Source organism: Panulirus ornatus, chromosome 2, assembly GCF_036320965.1.
Source record: "Panulirus ornatus isolate Po-2019 chromosome 2, ASM3632096v1, whole genome shotgun sequence".
NCBI classification, from domain to species: domain Eukaryota; kingdom Metazoa; phylum Arthropoda; class Malacostraca; order Decapoda; family Palinuridae; genus Panulirus; species Panulirus ornatus.
The window spans coordinates 75832415-75857388 of record NC_092225.1 but is presented as its reverse complement, the minus strand read 5'-3'; the positions used below and the strand labels follow the sequence as shown (position 1 = coordinate 75857388).

The 24974-nt window shown below is 40.7% G+C and overlaps 1 protein-coding gene across 1 annotated transcript in view; it reads left to right on the top strand.

Moving 5' to 3' along the window:
* Window positions 1–24974, top strand: part of LOC139757294 (uncharacterized) — a 517589-nt gene that overhangs the window by 30392 nt on the left and 462223 nt on the right. The window contains exon 3 of the mRNA XM_071677667.1: window positions 15493–15665. Coding sequence (XP_071533768.1) covers window positions 15493–15665 — 173 coding nt within the window. The remainder of the gene's footprint in view (window positions 1–15492; window positions 15666–24974) is intronic.

Genomic DNA, 24974 nt, shown 5'->3' with positions numbered 1-24974 from the left:
TCACATCAGGCAGTAGAGTGGAAGTTCGATCATTCTGGGGATTTTAATCTTCCAGAAATCAAGTGGTGAACTTCGTCCCGTGTAGCAAACCCTCACAAAGCCGACGACGAGGAAAGCATTTTCCTCTAATTCTTCTTCCTTGTCGTTTGAGGCTTCAGTCACGGACAAAATGCCACATCAAGGCCGGCCCTTAATTGAAATATAGAGAGGATTATGAGAGGGTAAAAGAAATAGTTATGAATTATTGAGAAAGTGAAAAACCTGTCTTTTTTCAAAATGAGCCAGGTCATAGTTACTGGGAAAGACATGAGATGGTGGAGAGTTCCAAAGCATCGCGCTGTAGGGGAAGAAACAGTTATCAGAACGGCCCACCCTTGAGTTACCAACGGCCACACAATAATCATGTGACGCAGCAGCTTGCGGAGCGTTGCGTGGTCTAGCTAGTACTAGGTGGGGACAAGCAAGCAGCCAGCTCTCGGGAAAAAGAAAAAAAAATAATACCTGTTGAAGACGGAAAGAGAACTAAAATTGCAGCGTATGGCAAGAGGGAAAGTATGTAAGTCGGACTGCTTTGGACTCAACTCTGTCAAGTAAGGATGCAGAGCTAGAACCACCCAAGGTCGTAAGAGTTCTTAGTGACATACTCTTGTTGGCAAACATTTTGGAACCACACGCATCCACGACATGGTTAGACTTGATGCAGATCTCAAAACTCACTTCCATAGAAATAGTACTATTAGCTCTAATATTCGAAGGACATTATGATTGGTTGCGCGACGCATCAAAGTCCCACCGTCGTTGGCTCATGGGAATTATAGACATGTTTTAAGTAACAGTTTATGTATCAACAAGGCACACGTGTTCCTACGTACGAAAGAAATAGTGAAATAAACAATAAGCCAGAATGGTATTCCTCAGATATAGCTGGAGCAATAAAAGACAGAAATTACTTCAAGTATAAGATCAAGCAACGACCCAAATCATAGCACGCCATACATTACAGCTAAAAGATAGGTGAATGAGGTTCATTAATCAGGCCAAGAGAATGAAACTAGCATTGCAAGAGATGTCACCAAAGATCCTAAAAGGTTTTAAGTATATCACAACAAGAAACATAGAAGGACTCGGTTAATGAAGCCAGAGAACCTAATGCGGTTGATAGAAATAACAACCCTGAACCATTTTTTTTTTTCATTTCTGTGTTTACACTGGAAAACAGCAACACGGATTTACAGATAATGATAAATGGCATACTGTCGATACTAGAATTCACCGTCACCATTAAAGATGTACTCACAACGATGGGGAAAATCAAGAAGGCGATGTCATGCGCTTCGTTAAATCTCTTCACCCCTTCAAGAAAAAAAAGATGTAGCGGTTGATACAATTAAGAAAAAATAGATTTAAGATTAGCTTCGGAAAAAATGGAAATAGGATTAGTATAGGCCCCCAGCACAGACAGCAGAGGTAGACGAAAGACTTTATGATCTTTTGGCTGATGTATGTAATGAACTAGACTCGATCATAATGGTAGACTAACATACAGGTATGTAAGTGGGAAGAAAGAATCCCTCTCCAGCAGCACGGGGCGTGGGCTATACCTACATTTGCTTGACATTGCTTTTAGTCGCGACACCTAACTCGCAATAGACTCAGATTTAGCTCTAGCGACATATGAAGATCTCGTTCATAATTTGTAACCTGTAATTATAATGGTCAACAGGAAAGTCGCGAAAAATGTCAGATTCTAGACGTGCAAATTATTTTGGTCTTTGTATTGCTCTTGACAGGCAAAGCTGGCATGATATTAATGAAAACGATATGGACCCATATTGGAAAAAAAAAAAAAACTTTCAAAGTAGTGTAGGAACACATGTGCCAATGCGTTTAAGACGGTCTTCTTTATAAACACAACAGTAGAGGTGGAGCAGTGACACAAAGAAGTGTATTTTGTCCAAGAAAGTAACTCACAGAAATTCAAAGACACAGCCAACAAGACAGGAAATTACATGAGTTTGCGAAGAGAAACTGAAACTTGTACGTGAAAGCAGACTTAAGTATGAAGTGTACGTTGCTGAAAATATTAAAATAAAGTTAAAAGTTTTTAAGTTACAAGTAAGCGAGTCATTACCCAAACAATTAGGCGACCTGATTCAGGACAACGAAGCCATGCGAAGATTTCACTTTTTTTTTTTGCGTATATAATTGAAGATACAACTCGTGTCCCGAATCCAGCTCCATTGCTAAAAGGGAAAATAGTTTTGCAACATATTGATTTATAAGATGAAGGTATGCTATCAGGTCGCCAGATGGATAAAAGTGAACAAGACAGCAGACCCAGCCAGGTAAGTTTTATCCGCAAATACTGAAATAGACGAAGATGGAAGTAGTTGAAATCTTGCCAATTCTTTTCATTAAGTCACTTGCTACGGTAAATTTTCCAGAGGAATGGAAATTTGCCAATATAACACCAGTATTAAAGAAAAAAGGTAATAAATAATTGCCCGGAAATTATCGTCCAGTTAGCGTAACGTCTACAGTTGGTAAGCTAATGGTAACCATCATTTGCGATAAGATAGTGAACGATTTAGAGGACCAGCGTTCGTTCAGTCAACTATTCTCAGCATGGTTCTCCACGAAATCGCTCACCTCTGACAAATATTCTTGATTTCGTTAATCAGCATGTTTTATGAAAGAAAACCGTTAATGTCATCTTAAGTTTTTCAAAAACATTCGATAAAGTTCCTCACCACATTACAAACAAGTTAAGTCACATGCTATTGACGGGGTTGTGTGTCCGTTGGCTAGGAAATTGGCTGACTGGCCGGCCATAAGCAAAGATTAGTGATAGACGGAACAAGTGATGTGCCACAGGGATCAGTCTTCGGACCGGTTCTCTACCTTATGTACGTATATTAATGATATTGATAATGGGCTGCATTGTAAGATGTCTAAATTCGCTGACGATACTATGCTGGGAATAAATCTACAACAGAAACTGATCCTCTGCTTCAAATTGACATTGACAAACTAATGGACTGGGCCAAATGGTGGCAAAATAGATATAAGGACAAAGTTTTCCTATTCGGTAGTATAAATGAAAAGGCAAGCTACATTATAGATTATATTGAGCCACAAAAGGTTAATGAGGAAAAGGACTTAGGTATGATAATCTCTGGGGACGTTAAGCCAATAAAACAGTGCACAGAAGCAGAAAAAACTAACAAAATTCCATGATTCATTGATAGGGATTTCGAATCTCGGGGAAATTATCCTATTTCTGTACATCTCACTAGTGCGTCCCCATTTTGAATATTGCCCTCAGTTTGGTCAACCTACTTGGGAAAAGACATAATGGGAAGTGCAGAGGCGAGCTACCGAGATGATTCCCGGCCTGAGAAACAAATCCTGAGAGCCGAATGAATTAGTTGAATTTATTTAACTGATAAAAGAGCAGGTTAAGAGGTGATGTCAAGCTGGTATTGAAAAGCATTAAAGGTTTCGGGAATCTTGATCAGACAAGCTAATACAGGATAGATTCATCTGATTTCACTGGTAGTAATGAATATAAACTTGTGGGCAAATTTATTTTTCACCTCGAATGAGGCAAAGTATCTTCAGCAGGATTGTTAGCGAACGGAATGATTTACCAATCAGAGGAATTGAAAGCGGCAACATGGATACGATTAAGTGTAGACTAGATGAATATTTTCCTTGAGATCCACGATTGACGCTATTTGCGCCTCCATAGCTGTACAAGTTTATAGGTTTTTCTTTTTAAAAAATCTGCAAGTCTCTCTACCCCTACCTAAACATTAAGGGGCGACTCTGATTTCTTCCAGCATGACAGACAGCTTCGTTAGGACCCAGTGGTTTGATACTTTTTTAATTCAGTTATATAAAAGTCCTGGTCTTGATCGATCTTACCCACTTGTAACTTAAAACGTCAAACATAAAACTGCCAAACCGCTTACTTATGTATACTTTCAGTAGATCTCTCCAGGATGGATTGATACCGCATGATTGGAGAAAGGCAAAAAGGGAAGCTGTTAAATGCTTGACATTTGTCATCTGATTAGTATCACATCAATTATGTGCAGATTTTTGATGTCGATTATTAGAGATGAAATCGTAGCATGGTATGAACGGTCTGATGAATAATACACAGCATAAATCTAGAGAGCATAGAATCATACCTCATAAACATCAAGTTTTATCACAAAGTGTTCTGTACTCTTGGAGAAGACTAAAACAGTAGATATTTCCAGTCTTCCCAAAAGCATTCGACAAAGTCCCTTGGGATAAGTTGATACTTAAAGTTTGGAGGGGCCTTGGGAAGTACTGATAGTATAGGGAACTGCATAGAATCTTGGTTACGTAATCGGAAGCAAAGATTCATTATGAATGGTTAGTCAGCAAACGTAAATGATAGAACACAAGTAGTGACCCGTCAGCGTAGGTACTTTGTTAATTTCAGTCTTGAGTTTTTGTATGTGATCATATCGGTGATTTCAAAGGAAGGCATCTTACAGGAAGGCAAGAAATGTTGTTCTCTGATTTTTACAGCTGATTTACGTATTCCAAACATTATTATGGGTGATTCATTGTGATTGTGCTCCTGGCCAGAGAAACTCGATGAACAGAAGAGAATGTTTGGGGAGGACCTAGGAAGTGTGTCAAGTTTTACAAAGGAATTCAAACAGCAACAGACCATTGGGTCCTTTCAGGGCTGTTTGTGGAATATATCAGAAACTCACAGATTAGTGTGGTAAAACTTAGAAGACAGACCCATACTGAATGACATGCAATTTGTCATTGTAAGGAGACGAAAGTAATGTAAGTCATGGACTTGAAATATTTATCAGGTCTATTCTTGAGGGTATCTATAGTACTGCTTTCATCGGGCTCATTTCACCCTCATGAAGCTCGTATCTCCCCATCTTATGGCTCGCATCTCCCCATCTCCAAACTTGGCATCATCCACCTCATGTTCTGCATGACCACCTACCCTAGCTCACAAAACCCTTATCATGGCTTACATCACTCACCTAGTGGCTTATGTCATCTGTCTCCTTCCCCATGTCACCTCCTGGTTCGTGATACCCACCTCCTTCCTCATGTTGCCTCCTGGTTCATGATATCCACCTCCTTCCTCTTGTCACCAACTGGTCCATGATATCCACCTCCTTCCTCATGTCCCTTCCTGGTACATGATATCCACCTCCTTCCTCTTGTCACCTCCTGATTCATGATATCCACCTTCTTCCTCTATGTCACCTCCTGGTTCATGATATCCACCTCCTTCCTCATATCATCTCCTGGTTCATGATATCCATCTCCTTCCTCATGTCACATACCTCTAATTTCATGTCATCCACCTCCTAGCTCATATCACCTGCCTTCAGGCTCATTCACCCACCCCTTGGCTCGTTTCATCCTCCCACTGGCTCATTTCACCCATCTCCTGGCTTACATAATCCACCTCCTGGCTCACATCACCCACCTCCTAGCTCACATAGCCCACCTGGCTCACATCACCCACCTCCTGGCTCACATCACCCACGTCATGGTTCATTCATTCATCTAGCTCACAGAACCTTCCTTTTGGCTCGGATCACCCAACCACCTGTTTCATATCCACTTTCTGGTCCACATCACCCACCTCTTAGCTCACATCACCCACCTCTTGGCTCATATCACCCAGCTGCTGGTTCACATCACTCTTCTTGTGGCTCATTAACTTACCCCTGGCTTCCATCACCCACCCATTGGCTTTCATCACCCACCTCCATTGTGTCACCCACCTCTATGCTCACATAACCTACCTCCTGGCTCACATCAGTCACCCCTTGGCTCACATTACCCACCAGTACCACGTGCTAGACCTACCATCATAAATTATCGTTGTAGTTACTATTCTGGCTCATTTCACCCACTTCTTAGCACAAGTCACCCACCTCACAGCCTGCATCACCCACTTACTGGCTTGCATCACCCACCTCCTTACTCATCATTCACCTCCAGGTCTACATCGCCCTCATCCTGTTCCACGTCATCCATCTTTTGGTCCTCATTACCCACCACTTTGTGCACATCACACATATTATCTCACATCACCCACCTCCTGACTTGTATCACCTACCTCCTCTTCCACGTAAGTCAAGTCTTTCTAGTCCACGTCACCCACCTCCTGGCTCACACCACTTACCTTCTGTTCCACATCACCCATATCTTGGACTACATCACTCATCTGGGTTACATGACTTACCTCCAGTCCACATCACCCTCCTCCTGGTCCATATCACCCATCTCCTGGACTACATCACCCACCTCTTGGTTCACGTCACTCACCTCCTGATCCACATCACGCTCCACCTGGTCCACATCGCCCACTTCCTAGTACTCATACACACACACACACACACACACACACACACACACACCCGGCTCACATAACCCACCTCCTGGTCCAATTGACCCACCTCCTGGTCCAATTGTCACACCTCCTGGTCATTGTACCCATCTGGTCTACATCACCTACCTTCTGCCTCACATAACCCACCTTGTGGTCCACGTTATCCAACCTCTGGCTTATGTCATGCACGCACCCCCCTGGTCCTCATCATCTGCTTCCTGGCTCACATCACTCATCCCCTGGTCCACATAGCCCAATTACTGGATCATGCCACCCACCTTATGGCTCACATCGCCTGTCTTCTGGCATATGTTACCCACCTATCATGTTGCCCATCTGGCTGACATCACCCTCCATCTGACTTGTATCACCCAAAGGGTAGACAGAAGTGGGTTTAAGCCTCCAAAACTCAATTTTTGCCCTTTATCTCTTTCTTTGTCTCTAAGACCCCTCACAACTTCCTTTAGCATTGTAAACACACTTGTTTAAGTTTAAATTGCATGACTGATGAAGAGTTAGGGCTTGGTGCTGGGAGGGAGAAAGCTGTGATTTATAGAAATGAGCTCCTGATGGCTCCGAACCCCAAGGTATGTGCTAAGTAAATGAGGTGGACCTGACCAGCTCATGCCCAAAATCTGTGTCCACAGCTGACAGAAGGAGTTCCTGTAACATATAACGTCTCTGGGACACCTCACATTACAGAAATGTCCATGTCTGCCCGAAAGAAACTGGGAGTCCTGTTTAGATGATAAAATTTCTTTTGAACTGTTTTGTTGAGTATTCCTGGTAAATTATATGGGAGGGTATTGATTGAGAGGGTGAAGGCATGTACAGAGCATCAGATTGGGGAAGAGCAGTGCGGTTTCAGAAGTGGTAGAGGATGTGTGGATCAGGTGTTTGCTTTGAAGAATGTATGTGAGAAATACTTAGAAAAGCAAATGGATTTGTATGTAGCATTTATGGATCTGGAGAAGGCATATGATAGAGTTGATAGAGATGCTCTGTGGAAGGTATTAAGAATATATGGTGTGGGAGGCAAGTTGTTAGAAGCAGTGAAAAGTTTTTATCGAGGATGTAAGGCATGTGTACGTGTAGGAAGAGAGGAAAGTGATTGGTTCTCAGTGAATGTAGGTTTGCGGCAGGGGTGTGTGATGTCTCCATGGTTGTTTAATTTGTTTATGGATGGGGTTGTAAGGGAGGTAAATGCAAGAGTCCTGGAAAGAGGGGCAAGTATGAAGTCTGTTGGGGATGAGAGAGCTTGGGAAGTGAGTCAGTTGTTGTTCGCTGATGATACAGCGCTGGTGGCTGATTCATGTGAGAAACTGCAGAAGCTGGTGACTGAGTTTGGTAAAGTGTGTGGAAGAAGAAAGTTGAGAGTAAATGTGAATAAGAGCAAGGTTATTAGGTACAGTAGGGGTGAGGGTCAAGTCAATTGGGAGGTGAGTTTGAATGGAGAAAAACTGGAGGAAGTGAAGTGTTTTAGATATCTGGGAGTGGATCTGTCAGCGGATGGAACCATGGAAGCGGAAGTGGATCATAGGGTGGGGGAGGGGGCGAAAATTTTGGGAGCCTTGAAAAATGTGTGGAAGTCGAGAACATTATCTCGGAAAGCAAAAATGGGTATGTTTGAGGGAATAGTGGTTCCAACAATGTTGTATGGTTGCGAGGCGTGGGCTATGGATAGAGATGTGCGCAGGAGGATGGATGTGCTGGAAATGAGATGTTTGAGGACAATGTGTGGTGTGAGGTGGTTTGATCGAGTAAGTAACGTAAGGGTAAGAGAGATGTGTGGAAATAAAAAGAGCGTGGTTGAGAGAGCAGAAGAGGGTGTTTTGAAATGGTTTGGGCACATGGAGAGAATGAGTGAGGAGAGATTGACCAAGAGGATATATGTGTCGGAGGTGGAGGGAACGAGGAGAAGAGGGAGACCAAATTGGAGGTGGAAAGATGGAGTGAAAAAGATTTTGTGTGATCGGGGCCTGAACATGCAGGAGGGTGAAAGGAGGGCAAGAAATAGAGTGAATTGGAGTCATGTGGTATACAGGGGTTGACGTGCTGTCAGTGGATTGAAGCAAGGCATGTGAAGCGTCTGGGGTAAACCATGGAAAGCTGTGTAGGTATGTATATTTGCGTGTGTGGACGTGTGTATGTACATGTGTATGGGGGGGGGGGGGGGTTGGGCCATTTCTTTCGTCTGTTTCCTTGCGCTACCTCGCAAACGCGGGAGACAGCGACAAAGTATAAAAAAAAAAAAAAAAAAAAAAAATTCTCTATTTATACAAAGAATTGTTCTGTCAACGAGTAGAGTGCTGCTTTCACATTTGGAATGGGTTTTGCAATACTGTCTTACTGGACAGAGTTGAGTCTTGAGCAATCTGACTTATCATTTCTCCAAAGCTAACCTCACAACATGGCCCACATACCCAACTCTGCTGCAATGTAGGTTCATTTTCCCTCTATTGTATTTTTTTCTTCTAAGAAGTGGCTGCTAGTGTGCCCCCACCATCAGCTAGACCACATGATATTTGGCATCATAGAGATGGGCCTTTTTATGTTTCTTTCCCAACGCTTGAAAGTTTGTATCCCTTCATATCTTTCCTGACACTGTGACCTGGCCCATTTTCAAGAGCAGGTTTTCCACCTCCTCCAAAATTCTTAAGAATTTTTCCACCTCTTTTTTTCCCCTTTCTTTAACCCTCTCTATTTCAATTAAAACCAGCTTCGATGTGTCCATGACTGGAACCTTAGAAAAGTTAGAAGCCATGTCCCACAGGCCCAGATAGCCAGCACAGACCAGCTGGTTTGATATCTTTTGGAAGTACTAGACATCTGAAGGCCTTCTTGAATTTCTTCAAAATGCACCCCAAAGTGTTTTTATTATATGTAAGCAGGAGGCTGGATAGTCTTGGGCCCTGGATGTTCAAGGTGTTTTCTCTCTTTTTGCTTATTGCACCTTTTGATTTTAAGGAGACTATTTTAGTCCTACATGGCTGTTATATCAATAGGGAATATTTTTTTTTTGTATAGGTGTGGGATCGTGCTTTCTAGGATTTTTTTAACGTTAATGAAGATATACCTTGACTGTCTTCATTCCAAAGAGTATAGCTTTAAGGATCTCAGTCAGTCCCAGTAGTTCAACTCCTTGAATATGTCAATACCGGCCATTAATGACCTGAGTGCTTTGTAGCTCTGTAATTTGGATGCCAGTTCACAACAGTATTCCATTAATGAAAGTTTTAGTTCCTGGAAGAGTACCTCCATTATTTTTTTATATTTTGTCTAAGGTTTGCAAGATCCATCCTACCATCTTTTGTTGGAAAAGGCAGCCATTGTCTTGTTTTGTTTACTGAAGATGAGGTCATCATACATTATTGCTCAGAAGTCTTGCACATTGTTCAGTCATGATATGACAGTGCCTATGTCTATGATATTTTGTAGTTTTCTTAATTTCTTCTTTTTCCCACAATGCAAATTGGAACTTGTCTCCAATGAAAAGCATTTTTTTGTTTGCTAAGTAGAAGATTCTCTGTATATCACTTTGTTTTTCTTCAGTGTCTTTTATTGACAAGATTTTCTGAGTTACTCTGGTATAATTTGCAGAGGATGATATGAAATATTCATTCTTGTCTGCACCAGTGTGAGATATAAGAAGGGGTGCATGTACAGTTTAGTTCTCATGCCAGTATGTTTTGTATGTCTCTTTGAAAATGGAGTACCGGGAGTCTGTTCATGGGGCAAAGTGCATGGGCATGTTCTCAGTGGTCCTCTTGAAACCCTATAGTGAGGTTGAGATATGCTATGTGTAACAATGGGGGATTACTGTTTAGGAAGAAGTTGGTCGGGTCATTTATCTTAAAGGTTTAGTGTTCACTGAGCACTGATTCATATTGTTCTTTTAGTATCTCGCTCATCTTCTATATATGCCTTCATCTGGTTTTAGTGGATCAGTGGTGTTTTTGGGCCTTGATTTGCATTTTTCATGTGACTGAAAGTAATATAGAATTTTTCTTGTTACATTGATGGTTCTAATTCCTGTGACTTGTATTGCCATCCTGAGTTTATGGGCCATATTCAGCAATTGGTTTCATGTTTTCTTTGCTAGGAGGCCTGTAAGTTTTTAGAAGGCCAGCAGCTCTTATATAGCGGTCATCATACTCATTGTACTGTAGACCTTTTGTACCTTCTTTTTGCAGGTACATGTTTGGAGTGCTTTAGTTGTCATGCTTTTAACCTGTTGACTGAAGTTTTGATGTACAATTTTCTTTTTCACTGTAAGATAAGTCCCAACACACACACACACACACACACACACACACACACACACACACACACACACACACACACTCTTATGGATGTTATATTGTGAGAATATACTGTTTCAGTGTGTTATATATTACTGCTCTATAAAGCTTTACCTATAGGCGGAAGGATTTGAACTCCAGTCCCACTAGGCCATAGGTAGATCATTATTTCTATTCCATGTCTCCAAGACATGTTGAAGATATATCATAATGCATAAATAAACTAAATAATGATGATTTACGATGCTTTGATGAGTTGGAAGTGTAGGGCTGCCTTTAGTACCTTAATTCTAACTCTTTTAATTTTCCGCAAAGTTGAATGTTTTAATGTCAAGATATGCTGTGTAAGTGTGTGTGTTTTGTATCATATTGCTGAAATATAGATTATAAAGATGGTATACAATATTTTTGATAAGTGCTCCTGAGTTGGCAACACAACTTGGATTCATCATGTTCATCCAAAGAGAGTTGATAAGGTTAAGGGATTTAGTGGGAAGTGTTTTAGAGGAAGATTTAACCCTTTTACAGTTTTGAGTAAAGTCATGATACGCAGTATTGTGTTTCACCATACAATACGACTACAGTTCTTAGAAGTCAAAAAATTATTAGTAATTCCCATGGTATAATAATGATGATAATAATAGTAATAATAATGATAATGATTGTAATGATCATGATTATGTATATACAAGTGTATGTAGGTGGGTTGGGCCACTCCTTGTCTGTTTCCTTGTGCAACCTCGCTGGCGCGGGAGATGGTGATTGAGTATGGTAAATGAAATAGATAAATATGATAATAATGATCATTATAAGAATCTTGAAAGAGTCCTAAGAGGCTAACTGACTAAATATATGGAAGTGAACAGCCTGCATAATCCAGGCCAGCATGGTTTCTGAAGGGGGAAGATCTTCCCTCTCTCAGTTACTTGACCTGTGATAGGATTGTTGAACCTATGGAAAACATAGAAAATGCTGATGTGATCTACACTTCTTCCAAAAGCACTTGATAAATGTGACCATGGTGTCATAGCACATGAAATGCAAAAGATAGGAATAACCAGAAAAATGGGGAGATGGATATACAGAAACATTGCAGATTACTGGACAGATGCTGATGCTATCATATGTATGTATGTATCTATGTATCTGTCTATCTATCTATATCTCTGATACCTGTTCCTTCCAGGAACTCCCATCAAGGGGTGGCCACAGCAAAAGAGTCTCCACTTATCCCTGTCCTTACATGGCTCCCTGGCATGCACCATTTCCTGTATTTTTCCACTATTTTTCTCCCTCCATTATTCCTTCACCCAATTTGCCCATGTCACTGATGGTCTTCTTCTTCCACCAACCCCTTTAATTGCACTATTGTATTTTCTCCTTGTAAATTCCCAGTTTTGCATCCTTTCCACGTGCTTAAACCACCTCAAAATATTACATTTCACCCATTCTGCCACTCCACAATTCATTCCCTTTGCATTCCCTGCCATGCCATATCTCTCATACACCCCTTCATTTCTTTCTTCATTCCATATAGTTACACCACATGGTCTTCTCAAACAGCTCATTTCCACAGCCTGGATTCATGGCCTTTGTGACTCATTCAATGTCCATGTTTCAGCTGCTTAGGTCAGGGTTGGAGGACTACGCTTTCCCTTAATCCTCTACTCACTTCCATACTTACACCTCTACCCTTCATTTTTTTTTTTATTCTGTTAAAGGACCCAGTGACTCTTCTACTTTGTACTGCTCTCTCCTTCCATATCTCCAATCTTACCCGAGACAGCTTTAAATACTCGCATTCTATCACTACTTCTCGTCTTTCTCCCCCATATCCAAAGCACAATTTATTACACTTTCATTTTTCACTCTATATGGTTTTACATATATGCCATCATAAACCAGTTGAATAATGTAAAAGACCTCTGAGTAATCATGTTTAACAACCTAACCTTCAGCAAACACAACAGAACAGTGGTTGCCTCTTGCAGAAGGATGGTAGGCTGGATCCTGTAGACCCTCAAAACAGGAAGAAAAACCAGTAATAATGTTAATCAAAGTATTGATTCTTTTACCTATTGAATATTGTTGCATTCTAACATCACCCTACAAGTTGGGAGATGAATGAAATTGCAGAATTCAAAAGTGTTCAGAGATCTTTTGCAGCCCATATTTATGTGGTAAAGGAAGTGAATTACTGGGAATAGTTGAAATCTCCTTGGAATGCAGACATGAGAAGTATGGAGCGAAGAGAGGTAAATCATCATCTACACCTGGTGAATCTAAGAAGATATGCTTCCCAACTAACATTTGGAAATAGAATCCTACTGGCATGACTAGCGTAGACAGCTTTTATTACTGGCATGACTAGCGTAGACAGCTTTGTAGGAAACTGCCTTTTAAATCCAAAGATGCAGTATACACAGAGAGAGAGAGATAGCATCTTAAATATTAGGGACCCAAGACTCTTCAACATCTTACCTGCTATCATCAGAAACTCGATGAGATGCACTGTATGGAAGTTTAAGAGTGCACTGGACAACTACCTACAAAGTGTGTCAGACCAGTAAGGCTGTGGGCATTATGTTGGCCTGTGGGCTGTGACATCCAGCAGCTTGGTCGACCAACAACCCAGTCCAGTAGCCTAGGCCCAGGAAGACTTCACCAAGTATTTTTGCTTACATCATCCTTTCAACTTCATTGTCACTCTCTGAACTGTCTTGTTCAAGCAAGTGTTGCCATATTACAGTAATGCAGATGAGATATTAATGGAAACTCAGTGAGAAACATAGTCGCAAAGGCTTGAGGTACTATTGCTGGGATGGGATGTGTTGGAGAGAGTGTTACTGGGAGGTGGAGGGAGATGAACTAGGTTTATTGACATAACCCCCTTGAATTATCTGATTCAGCTAATACCATTTCACAGGTATTGGAGATGGTATTTAATGATACCTGCTGAAAAATATGGTCATAGGGGTTTGAGATACTGCTGGGGTATTTAATTATACCTGCTGAAAAATATGGTCATAGGGGTTTGAGATGCTGCTGGAATGGGATGGAGAGGAGTGAGGTTTAGTGGGAGGTAAAGGGTGTTGAACTAGTCTTGTGAATGCCACTCTGGAATTCAGTTATTCAGCAAGGGTTTTTGTATCACAGGCAATAGATTTATATATATTTGTTTATTTATTTGTTTATTGTACTTGATTGCCATTTCCTGCATCAATGAGATCGCGCCAGGAAACAGACAAAGAATGGCCCATCTACTCATATACACATATATATATTTACGTAAATGCCCATACATGCACATATACATACATATACATATCAACATATACACATATACATACACAGTCATATACATACATATACAAATGTACATATTCATAGTTGCTTGCCTTCATCCATTCTTGGCACTACCCCACCCCACAGGATACAGTATCACATAAAAAAAAATTCTACAAGGGCTTGAGGAGCTGATAGAGTGGGATGAGGGATGAAGAGGTGATTTTTTTTTTTCTTTCAGCTTCTGTTGTCATATCACAGTTTATGCAGACTTTACACATGTCTATAACCCAAGGATCTTATGAAGGTAATGCTAGCAAAGATTTGCATACACATAAGATATTCTTCAGCATTCCAGTCTCCCTCAATGTTCCTTCCAAGTAGAAGAATCAAGTGATCTTTGGTGGTATTAAATGCTAGAGCACTTTTTGTTTCTTACTAATGAATGCCCTTGATGACTTTCTTTATAATCCAAGTCTTTCTCATCCATAATAAACACACAATGAGGTGTGTACCCTCCTTCCTCAATAATTTTCTCTCATTGCACATGAAATAACATAAAAGGGAAATTACTGTTATGAGAATTTGTATAGGATCTCAAATACATTTGCTTGTAAGCTCTCTGCTGAAAGTTAGGTTTTGAATCAAATGTATTTTGCCAATATTTATGGTAAATGAATCTAAAAGTATTTGCTTTGACATCTATAAAATGCATTATGACCTAAAAACCTTTATAGCAAATTGAAATATTTCATTATTAGAATAAAAATATATTTTATATGGTTGTTTAAGAATGTGATTTTCTTTTAAATTGTCACTATTGCTGGGCATTTGGATCATTCTAAGGGTTTGTACCCCAATTCTTGAATGTTACTACTGCAAAATATTGCTCTAGGAGCAGTTGCTATACATAACCAATAAACCTTTCCCATTCTGAATAAGCTTGACTTCCATATATTTAAGCTCATCCACACCTTCAAGTTCTTCACCCTACAATCTGATTTTACTGTCTGACCTCCACTCCTTTTGAAAAACTCATGGTTAATTTCATTCACATTTATTTCCATCATTCTCCTGCTTGCATTACTGAACCAGCTTGCCATTTTGTCCAGTTCATCCTCTGATTTAACTAACAACACAACATCATGCGTATAATATTTGATAACTTCCATTCATTTTCTCTATGGTTAAGTATTTCATTGCATTCACCCCACCTTGCTCTCATCCATATAATGTCCATTCATGAAAATTTTAGATAACCATATACCAGTGTATATGTTTTCGAAGAAACTGTGACTTTTTATCAACTGTATCTTCTTTGTTCATTTCATGCATACATTATTTTTACAAGCATGAATACAACTCATTATGTTGCAATAATGTCACAGTTATGGATATCCTAATTTTTCTTGTTTCCATGTGTTGTCTATCAGTGATTTTCAAAGTTATTGAAATCAAATCATAACACCATCATTATTGATTTTTAACCAGGAGCGGAAATGGAATAAGAATGAGCGTTTGAGGTTTCGTGAGGAGGCAGAGATGCTTAAAGGATTGCAGCATCCCAACATTGTACGGTTTTATGACTACTGGGAAGTTCACAGTGCCAAGCGTCGTTGCATCGTCCTTGTCACTGAGCTCATGACATCAGGCACTCTCAAGCAGTAAGCATTATACTACCTGGGTGTCTTAAGTATATTTTTTTATTTATTTTGCTTTGTCGCTGTCTCTCATGCCTGCAAGGTAGCGCAAAGAAACAGACGAAAGAAATAGCCCAACCCACCCCCACACACATACACACACACACACGTCCACACATGCAAACATACACACCCACACATCCCAACGTACACACATATATACACACACATATACACACATGCACACAATTCACACTGTCTGCCCCTACTCACCCCCATCGCCACCCCGCCACACACGGAATAACATCCCCCTCCCCCCTCATGTGCGCGAGGCAGCGCCAGGAAAAGACAACAAAGGCCCCATTCGCTCACACTCAGTCTCCAGCTGTCATGCAATAATGCTCGAAACCACAGCTCCCTTTCCACATCCAGGCCCCACAGAACTTTCCATGGTTTACCCCAGACGCTTCACATGCCCTGATTCAATCCAATGACAGCACGTCGACCCCGGTATACCACATCGATCCAATTCACTCTATTCCTTGCCCTCCTTTCACCCTCCTGCATGTTCAGGCCCCGATCACACACAATCTTTTTCACTCCATCTTTCCACCTCCAATTTGGTCTCCCACTTTTCCTCGTTCCCTCCACCTCCGACACATATATCCTCTTGGTCAATCTTTCCTCACTCATTCTCTCCATGTGCCCAAACCATTTCAAAACACCCTCTTCTGCTCTCTCAACCACGCTCTTTTTTTTTTCACACCTCTCTCTTACCCTTACGTTACTTACTCGATCAAACCACCTCACACCACACATTGTCCTCAAACATCTCATTTCCAGCACATCCATCCTCCTGTGCACAACTCTATCCATAGCCCACGCCTTGCAACCATACAACATTGTTGGAACCACTATTCCTTCAAACATAGCCATTTTTGCTTTCGGAGATAATGTTCTCGACTTCCACACATTCTTCAAGGCTCCCAGGATTTTCGCCCCCTCCCCCACCCTATGATTTACTTCCGCTTCCATGGTTCCATCCGCTACCAGATCCACTCCCAGATATCTAAAACACTTTACTTCCTCCAGTTTTTCTCCTCTCAAACTTACCTCCCAATTGACTTGACCCTCAACCCTACTGTACCTAATTACCTTGCTCTTATTCACATTTACTCTTAACTTTCTTCTTTCACACACTTTACCAAACTCAGTCACCAGCTTCTGCAGTTTCTCACATGAATCAGCCACCAGCGCTGTATCATCAGCGAACAACAACTGACTCACTTCCCAAGCTCTCTCATCCCCAACAGACTTCATACTTGCCCCTCTTTCCAAAACTCTTGCATTCACCTCCCTAACAACCCCATCCATAAACAAATTAAACAACCATGGAGACATCACACACCCCTGCCGCAAACCTACATTCACTGAGAACCAATCACTTTCCTCTCTTCCTACACGTACACATGCCGTACATCCTCGATAAAAACTTTTCACTGCTTCTAACAACTTGCCTCCCACACCATATATTCTTAATACCTTCCACAGAGCATCTCTATCAACTCTATCATATGCCTTCTCCAGATCCATAAATGCTACATACAAATCCATTTGCTTTTCCAAGTATTTCTCACATACATTCTTCAAAGCAAACACCTGATCCACACATCCTCTACCACTTCTGAAACCACACTGCTCTTCCCCAATCTGATGCTCTGTACATACTTATGTATATCTCGCTTTTTAAACCAGGTATTCCCAATCACCAGTCCTTTTTCAGAACATAAATCTACAAGCTCTTCACCATTTCCATTTACAACACTGAACACCCCATGTATACCAATTATTCCCTCAACTGCCACATTACTCACCTTTGCATTCAAATCACCCATCACTATAACCCGGTCTCATGCATCAAAACCACTAACATACTCATTCAGCTGCTCCCAAAACACTTGCCTCTCATGATCTTTCTTCTCATGCCCAGGTGCATATGAACCAATAATCACCCATCTCTCTCCATCAACTTTCAGTTTTACCCATATTAATCGAGAATTTACTTTCTTACATTCTATCACATACTCCCACAACTCTTGTTTCAGGAGTACTGCTACTCCTTCCCTTGCTCTTGTCCTCTCACTAACCCCTGACTTTACTACCAAGACATTCCCAAACCACTCTTCCCCTTTACCCTTGAGCTTCGTTTCACTCAGAGCCAAAACATCCAGGTTCCTTTCCTGAAACATACTACCTATCTCTCCTTTTTTCACATCTTGGTTACATCCATATATATATATATATTATATATATATATATATACACAGACATATACATATATACACATATACATACACAGTCATATACATACATATACATATCAACATATACACATATACATACACAGTCATATACATACATATACATATCAACATATACACATATACATACACAGTCATATACATACATATACATATCAACATATACACATATACATACACAGTCATATACATACATATACATATCAACATATACACATATACATATTTATATTTGCTTGCCTTCATCCATTCCTGGTGCTATCCCGCCCCATGGGAAACATCATTGCTTCCCCTTGCTTCAGCGAGGTAGCACCAGGATAACAGACATATAAAGGCCACATTTGTTCACACTCAGTCTCCAGCTGTCATGCAATAATGCTCGAAACCACAGCTCCCTTTCCACATCCAGGCCCCACAGAACTTTCCATGGTTTACCCCAGACGCTTCACATGCCCTGGTTCCATCCATTGACAGCATGTCGACCACGGTTATACCACATCATTCCAATTCACTCTATTCCTTGCCCTCCTTTCACCCTCCTGTATGTTCAGGCCCCAATCGCTCAGAATCTTTTTCATTCCATCCTACCACCTCCAGTTTGGTCTACCACTTCTTGTTCCCTCCACCTCTGACACATATGTCCTCTTTGTCAATCTTTCCTCACTCATTCTCTCCATGTGACCAAACTATTTCAATACACCCCCTCTTCTGCTCTCTCAACCACACTCTTTTTAGTACCACACATCTCTCACCCATTCATTACATACTAGATCAAACCACCTCACACCACATATTGTCCTCAAACATCTCATTTCCAACACATCCACCCTCTTCCACACAACCCTATCTATAGCCCATGCCTCACAACCATATAACATTATTGGAACCACTATTCCTTCAGACGTACCCATTTTTGCTTTCCGAGTTAACATTGTCGCCTTCCACACATTCTTCAGCGCTCCCAGAACCTTCGCCCCCTCCCCCACCCTGTAACTCACTTCCGCTTCCATGGTTCCTTCCACTGCCAAATCCACTCCCAGATATCTAAAACGCTTCACTTCCTCGTTTTTCTCTATTCAAACTCACCTCCCAATTGACTTGTCCCTCAACCCTACTGAACCTAATAACCTTGCTCTTATTCACATTTACTCTTAACTTTCTTCTTTCACACACTTTTCCAAACTCAGTCTCCAGCTGTCATGCAATAATGCTCGAAACCACAGCTCCCTTTCCACATCCAGGCCCCACAGAACTTTCCATGGTTTACCCCAGACATTTCACATACCTTGGTTGAGTCCATTGACAACATGCTGACCCCAGTATACCATGGCATTCCAGTTCATTCTATTCCTTGCATGCCTCTCACCCTCCTGTATGTTCAGGCCCTGATTACTCAAAATCTTTTTCACTCCATCTTTCACCTCCAATTTGGTCTCCCACTTCTTGTTCCCTCCACCTCTGATACATATATCCTCTTTGTCATTCTTTCCTCACTCATTCTCTCCATGTGACCAAACTATTTCAATACACCCCCTCTTCTGCTCTCTCAACCACACTCTTTTTATTTCCACACATCTCTCTTACCCTTTCATTACTTGATCAAACCACCTCACACCACATATTGTCCTCAAACATCTCATTTCCAACACATCCACCCTCTTCCACACAACCCTATCTATAGCCCATGCCTTGCAACCATATAACATTGTTGGAACCACTATTCCTTCAAACATACCCATTTTTGCTTTCCGAGTTAACATTGTCGCCTTCCACACATTCTTCATCACTCCCAGCACTTTTGCCCCCTCCCCCACCCTATGATCCACTTCCGCTTCCATGGTTCCTTCCACTGCCAAATCCACTCCCAGATATGTAAAACACTTCACTTCCTCCAGTTTTTCTCCTCTCAAACTTACCTCCCAATTGACTTGTCCTTCAACCTAATGTACCTAATAATCTTGCTATTATTCACATTTACTCTCAACTTTCTTCTTTCACACACTTTACCAAACTCAGTCACCAGCTTCTGCAGTTTCTCACATGAATCAGCCACCAGCGCTGTATCATCAGCGAACAACAACTGACTCACTTCCCAAGCTCTCTCATCCCCAACAGACTTCATACTTGCCCCTCTTTCCAAAACTCTTGCATTCACCTCCCTAACAACCCCATCCATAAACAAATTAAACAACCATGGAGACATCACACACCCCTGCCGCAAACCTACATTCACTGAGAACCAATCACTTTCCTCTCTTCCTACACGTACACATGCCTTACATCCTCGATAAAAACTTTTTCACTCCAGCCTTCCACCTCCAATTTGGTCTCCCACTTTTCCTCGTTCCCTCCACCTCCGACACATATATCCTCTTGGTCAATCTTTCCTCACTCATTCTCTCCATGTGACCAAACTATTTCAATACACCCCCTCTTCTGCTCTCTCAACCACACTCTTTTTATTTCCACACATCTCTCTTACCCTTTCATTACTTGATCAAACCACCTCACACCACACATTGTCCTCAAACATCTCATTTCCAGCACATCCATCCTCCTGTGCACAACTCTATCCATAGCCCACGCCTCGCAACCATACAACATTGTTGGAACCACTATTCCTTCAAACATAGCCATTTTTGCTTTCGGAGATAATGTTCTCGACTTCCACACATTCTTCATCACTCCCAGCACTTTTGCCCCCTCCCCCACCCTGTAACTCACTTCCGCTTCCATGGTTCCTTCCACTGCCAAATCCACTCCCAGATATCTAAAACACTTCACTTCCTCCAGTTTTTCTCCATTCAAACTCACCTCCCAATTGACTTGACCCTCAACCCTACTGAACCTAATAACCTTGCTCTTATTCACATTTACTCTTAACTTTCTTCTTTCACACACTTTACCAAACTCAGTCACCAGCTTCTGCAGTTTCTCACATGAATCAGCCACCAGCGCTGTATCATCAGCGAACAACAACTGACTCACTTCCCAAGCTCTCTCATCCCCAACAGACTTCATACTTGCCCCTCTTTCCAAAACTCTTGCATTCACCTCCCTAACAACCCCATCCATAAACAAATTAAACAACCATGGAGACATCACACACCCCTGCCGCAAACCTACATTCACTGAGAACCAATCACTTTCCTCTCTTCCTACACGTACACATGCCTTACATCCTCGATAAAAACTTTTCACTGCCTCTAACAACTTTCCTCCCACACCATATATTCTTAATACCTTCCACAGAGCATCTCTATCAACTCTATCATATGCCTTCTCCAGATCCATAAATGCTACATACAAATCCATTTGCTTTTCCAAGTATTTCTCACATACATTCTTCAAAGCAAACACCTGATCCACACATCCTCTACCACTTCTGAAACCACACTGCTCTTCCCCAATCTGATGCTCTGTACATACTTATGTATATCTCGCTTTTTAAACCAGGTATTCCCAATCACCAGTCCTTTTTCAGAACATAAATCTACAAGCTCTTCACCATTTCCATTTACAACACTGAACACCCCATGTATACCAATTATTCCCTCAACTGCCACATTACTCACCTTTGCATTCAAATCACCCATCACTATAACCCGTCTCATGCATCAAAACCACTAACATACTCATTCAGCTGCTCCCAAAACACTTGCCTCTCATGATCTTTCTTCTCATGCCCAGGTGCATATGAACCAATAATCACCCATCTCTCTCCATCAACTTTCAGTTTTACCCATATTAATCGAGAATTTACTTTCTTACATTCTATCACATACTCCCACAACTCTTGTTTCAGGAGTACTGCTACTCCTTCCCTTGCTCTTGTCCTCTCACTAACCCCTGACTTTACTACCAAGACATTCCCAAACCACTCTTCCCCTTTACCCTTGAGCTTCGTTTCACTCAGAGCCAAAACATCCAGGTTCCTTTCCTGAAACATACTACCTATCTCTCCTTTTTTCACATCTTGGTTACATCCATATATATATATATATTATATATATATATATATATATATTATATATATATATATACACAGACATATACATATCAACATATACACATATACATACACAGTCATATACATACATATACATATCAACATATACACATATACATACACAGTCATATACATACATATACATATCAACATATACACATATACATACACAGTCATATACATACATATACTGTACATGACACATACACAGACATATACATATATACACATATACATATTTATATTTGCTTGCCTTCATCCATTCTTGGCACTACCCCACCCCACAGGATACAGTATCACATAAAAAAAAATCTACAAGGCTTGAGGAGCTGATAGAGTGGGATGAGGGATGAAGAGGTGATTTTTTTTTTTCTTTCAGCTTCTGTTGTCATATCACAGTTTATGCAGACTTTACACATGTCTATAACCCAAGGATCTTATGAAGGTAATGCTAGCAAAGATTTGCATACACATAAGATATTCTTCAGCATTCCAGTCTCCCTCAATGTTCCTTCCAAGTAGAAGAATCAAGTGATCTTTGGTGGTATTAAATGCTAGAGCACTTTTTGTTTCTTACTAATGAATGCCCTTGATGACTTTCTTTATAATCCAAGTCTTTCTCATCCATAATAAACACACAATGAGGTGTGTACCCTCCTTCCTCAATAATTTTCTCTCATTGCACATGAAATAACATAAAAGGGAAATTACTGTTATGAGAATTTGTATAGGATCTCAAATACATTTGCTTGTAAGCTCTCTGCTGAAAGTTAGGTTTTGAATCAAATGTATTTTGCCAATATTTATGGTAAATGAATCTAAAAGTATTTGCTTTGACATCTATAAAATGCATTATGACCTAAAAACCTTTATAGCAAATTGAAATATTTCATTATTAGAATAAAAATATATTTTATATGGTTGTTTAAGAATGTGATTTTCTTTTAAATTGTCACTATTGCTGGCATTTGGATCATTCTAAGGGTTTGTACCCCAATTCTTGAATGTTACTACTGCAAAATATTGCTCTAGGAGCAGTTGCTATACATAACCAATAAACCTTTCCCATTCTGAATAAGCTTGACTTCCATATATTTAAGCTCATCCACACCTTCAAGTTCTTCACCCTACAATCTGATTTTACTGTCTGACCTCCACTCCTTTTGAAAAACTCATGGTTAATTTCATTCACATTTATTTCCATCATTCTCCTGCTTGCATTACTGAACCAGCTTGCCATTTTGTCCAGTTCATCCTCTGATTTAACTAACAACACAACATCATGCGTATAATATTTGATAACTTCCATTCATTTTCTCTATGGTTAAGTATTTCATTGCATTCACCCCACCTTGCTCTCATCCATATAATGTCCATTCATGAAAATTTTAGATAACCATATACCAGTGTATATGTTTTCGAAGAAACTGTGACTTTTTATCAACTGTATCTTCTTTGTTCATTTCATGCATACATTATTTTTACAAGCATGAATACAACTCATTATGTTGCAATAATGTCACAGTTATGGATATCCTAATTTTTCTTGTTTCCATGTGTTGTCTATCAGTGATTTTCAAAGTTATTGAAATCAAATCATAACACCATCATTATTGATTTTTAACCAGGAGCGGAAATGGAATAAGAATGAGCGTTTGAGGTTTCGTGAGGAGGCAGAGATGCTTAAAGGATTGCAGCATCCCAACATTGTACGGTTTTTTATGACTACTGGGAAGTTCACAGTGCAAGCGTCGTTGCATCGTCCTTGTCACTGAGCTCATGACATCAGGCACTCTCAAGCAGTAAGCATTATACTACCTGGGTGTCTTAAGTATATCACAGCTTTCCATGGTTTACCCCAGAGCTTAATGCCTTGATTCATCACTGACAGCACGTCCCCGGTTCCCAATCGACCCTTCACTCTTTTCCCTTCCCCTCCTTTCACCCTTGTGTTCAGGCCCCGATCAAAAAAAATCTTTTTCACCCCATTTTCCACCCCCAATTTTGGTCCCCCCTTTTCCCGTTCCCCCCACCTCCGAACATATATCCTTTTGGTCAATCTTTCCCACTCATTCTCCCCATGTGCCAAACTTTTCAAAACCCTCTTTGCTCTCTCAACCAGCTCTTTTTTTTTTCACCCTCTCTCTTACCTTCGTTTTTCTCGTAAAACCACCTCACACCAAAACAGTCTAAACATCTCTTTTCCCAGCCATCCCCCCTGGCCAACTTATCCATAGCCCACCCCTGAAACCCATACAAATTTTTGGAACCATTTTCCTTAAACATACCATTTTTGTTTCCGAGATAATGTTCTCACTTCCAAACATTTTTCAAGGGTCCCCGGATTTTGCCCCCTCCCCCACCCTAGATTTACTTCCCCTTCCCTGGTTCCATCCCCTCCAGACCATCCCCGTATCTAAAACACTTTATTCCTCCAGTTTTTCTCCTTCAAACTTACCTCCCAATTGGGTTGACCCCCAACCCTACTGTACCTAAAAACCTTGCTCTTATTCACATTTCTCTTTCTTTTTTTTTCAACACTTTACCAAAATCAGTCACCGCTTCTGCAGTTTCTCACTGAATCAGCCACCCGCGCTGTATCATCAGCAACAACAACTGACTCACTTCCCGTCTCTCTCCCCAACAGACTTCTTTTCTTTCCCCTTTTCCAAAACTCTTGATTTACCTCCCCAAAACCCCTCCAATAAAAAAATTAACAACCATGGAACATCACACCCCCTGCCGCAAATACATTTATGAAACCATCACTTTCCCCTCTTCCTACAGTACACATGCCTTACATCCTCGATAAAAATTTTCACTGCTTTAACAAATTGCCTCCCCCCCATATATTTTAAAACCCTTTCCCCAAAAGCATCTCTATCAAATCTTTTAAAATGCCCTTTTCCAGATCCATAAAAGCTACATACAAATCCCTTTTTTTTCAATATTTCTCCAACATTCTTTAAAGCAACACCTGATCCACACATCCTCTACCCCTTT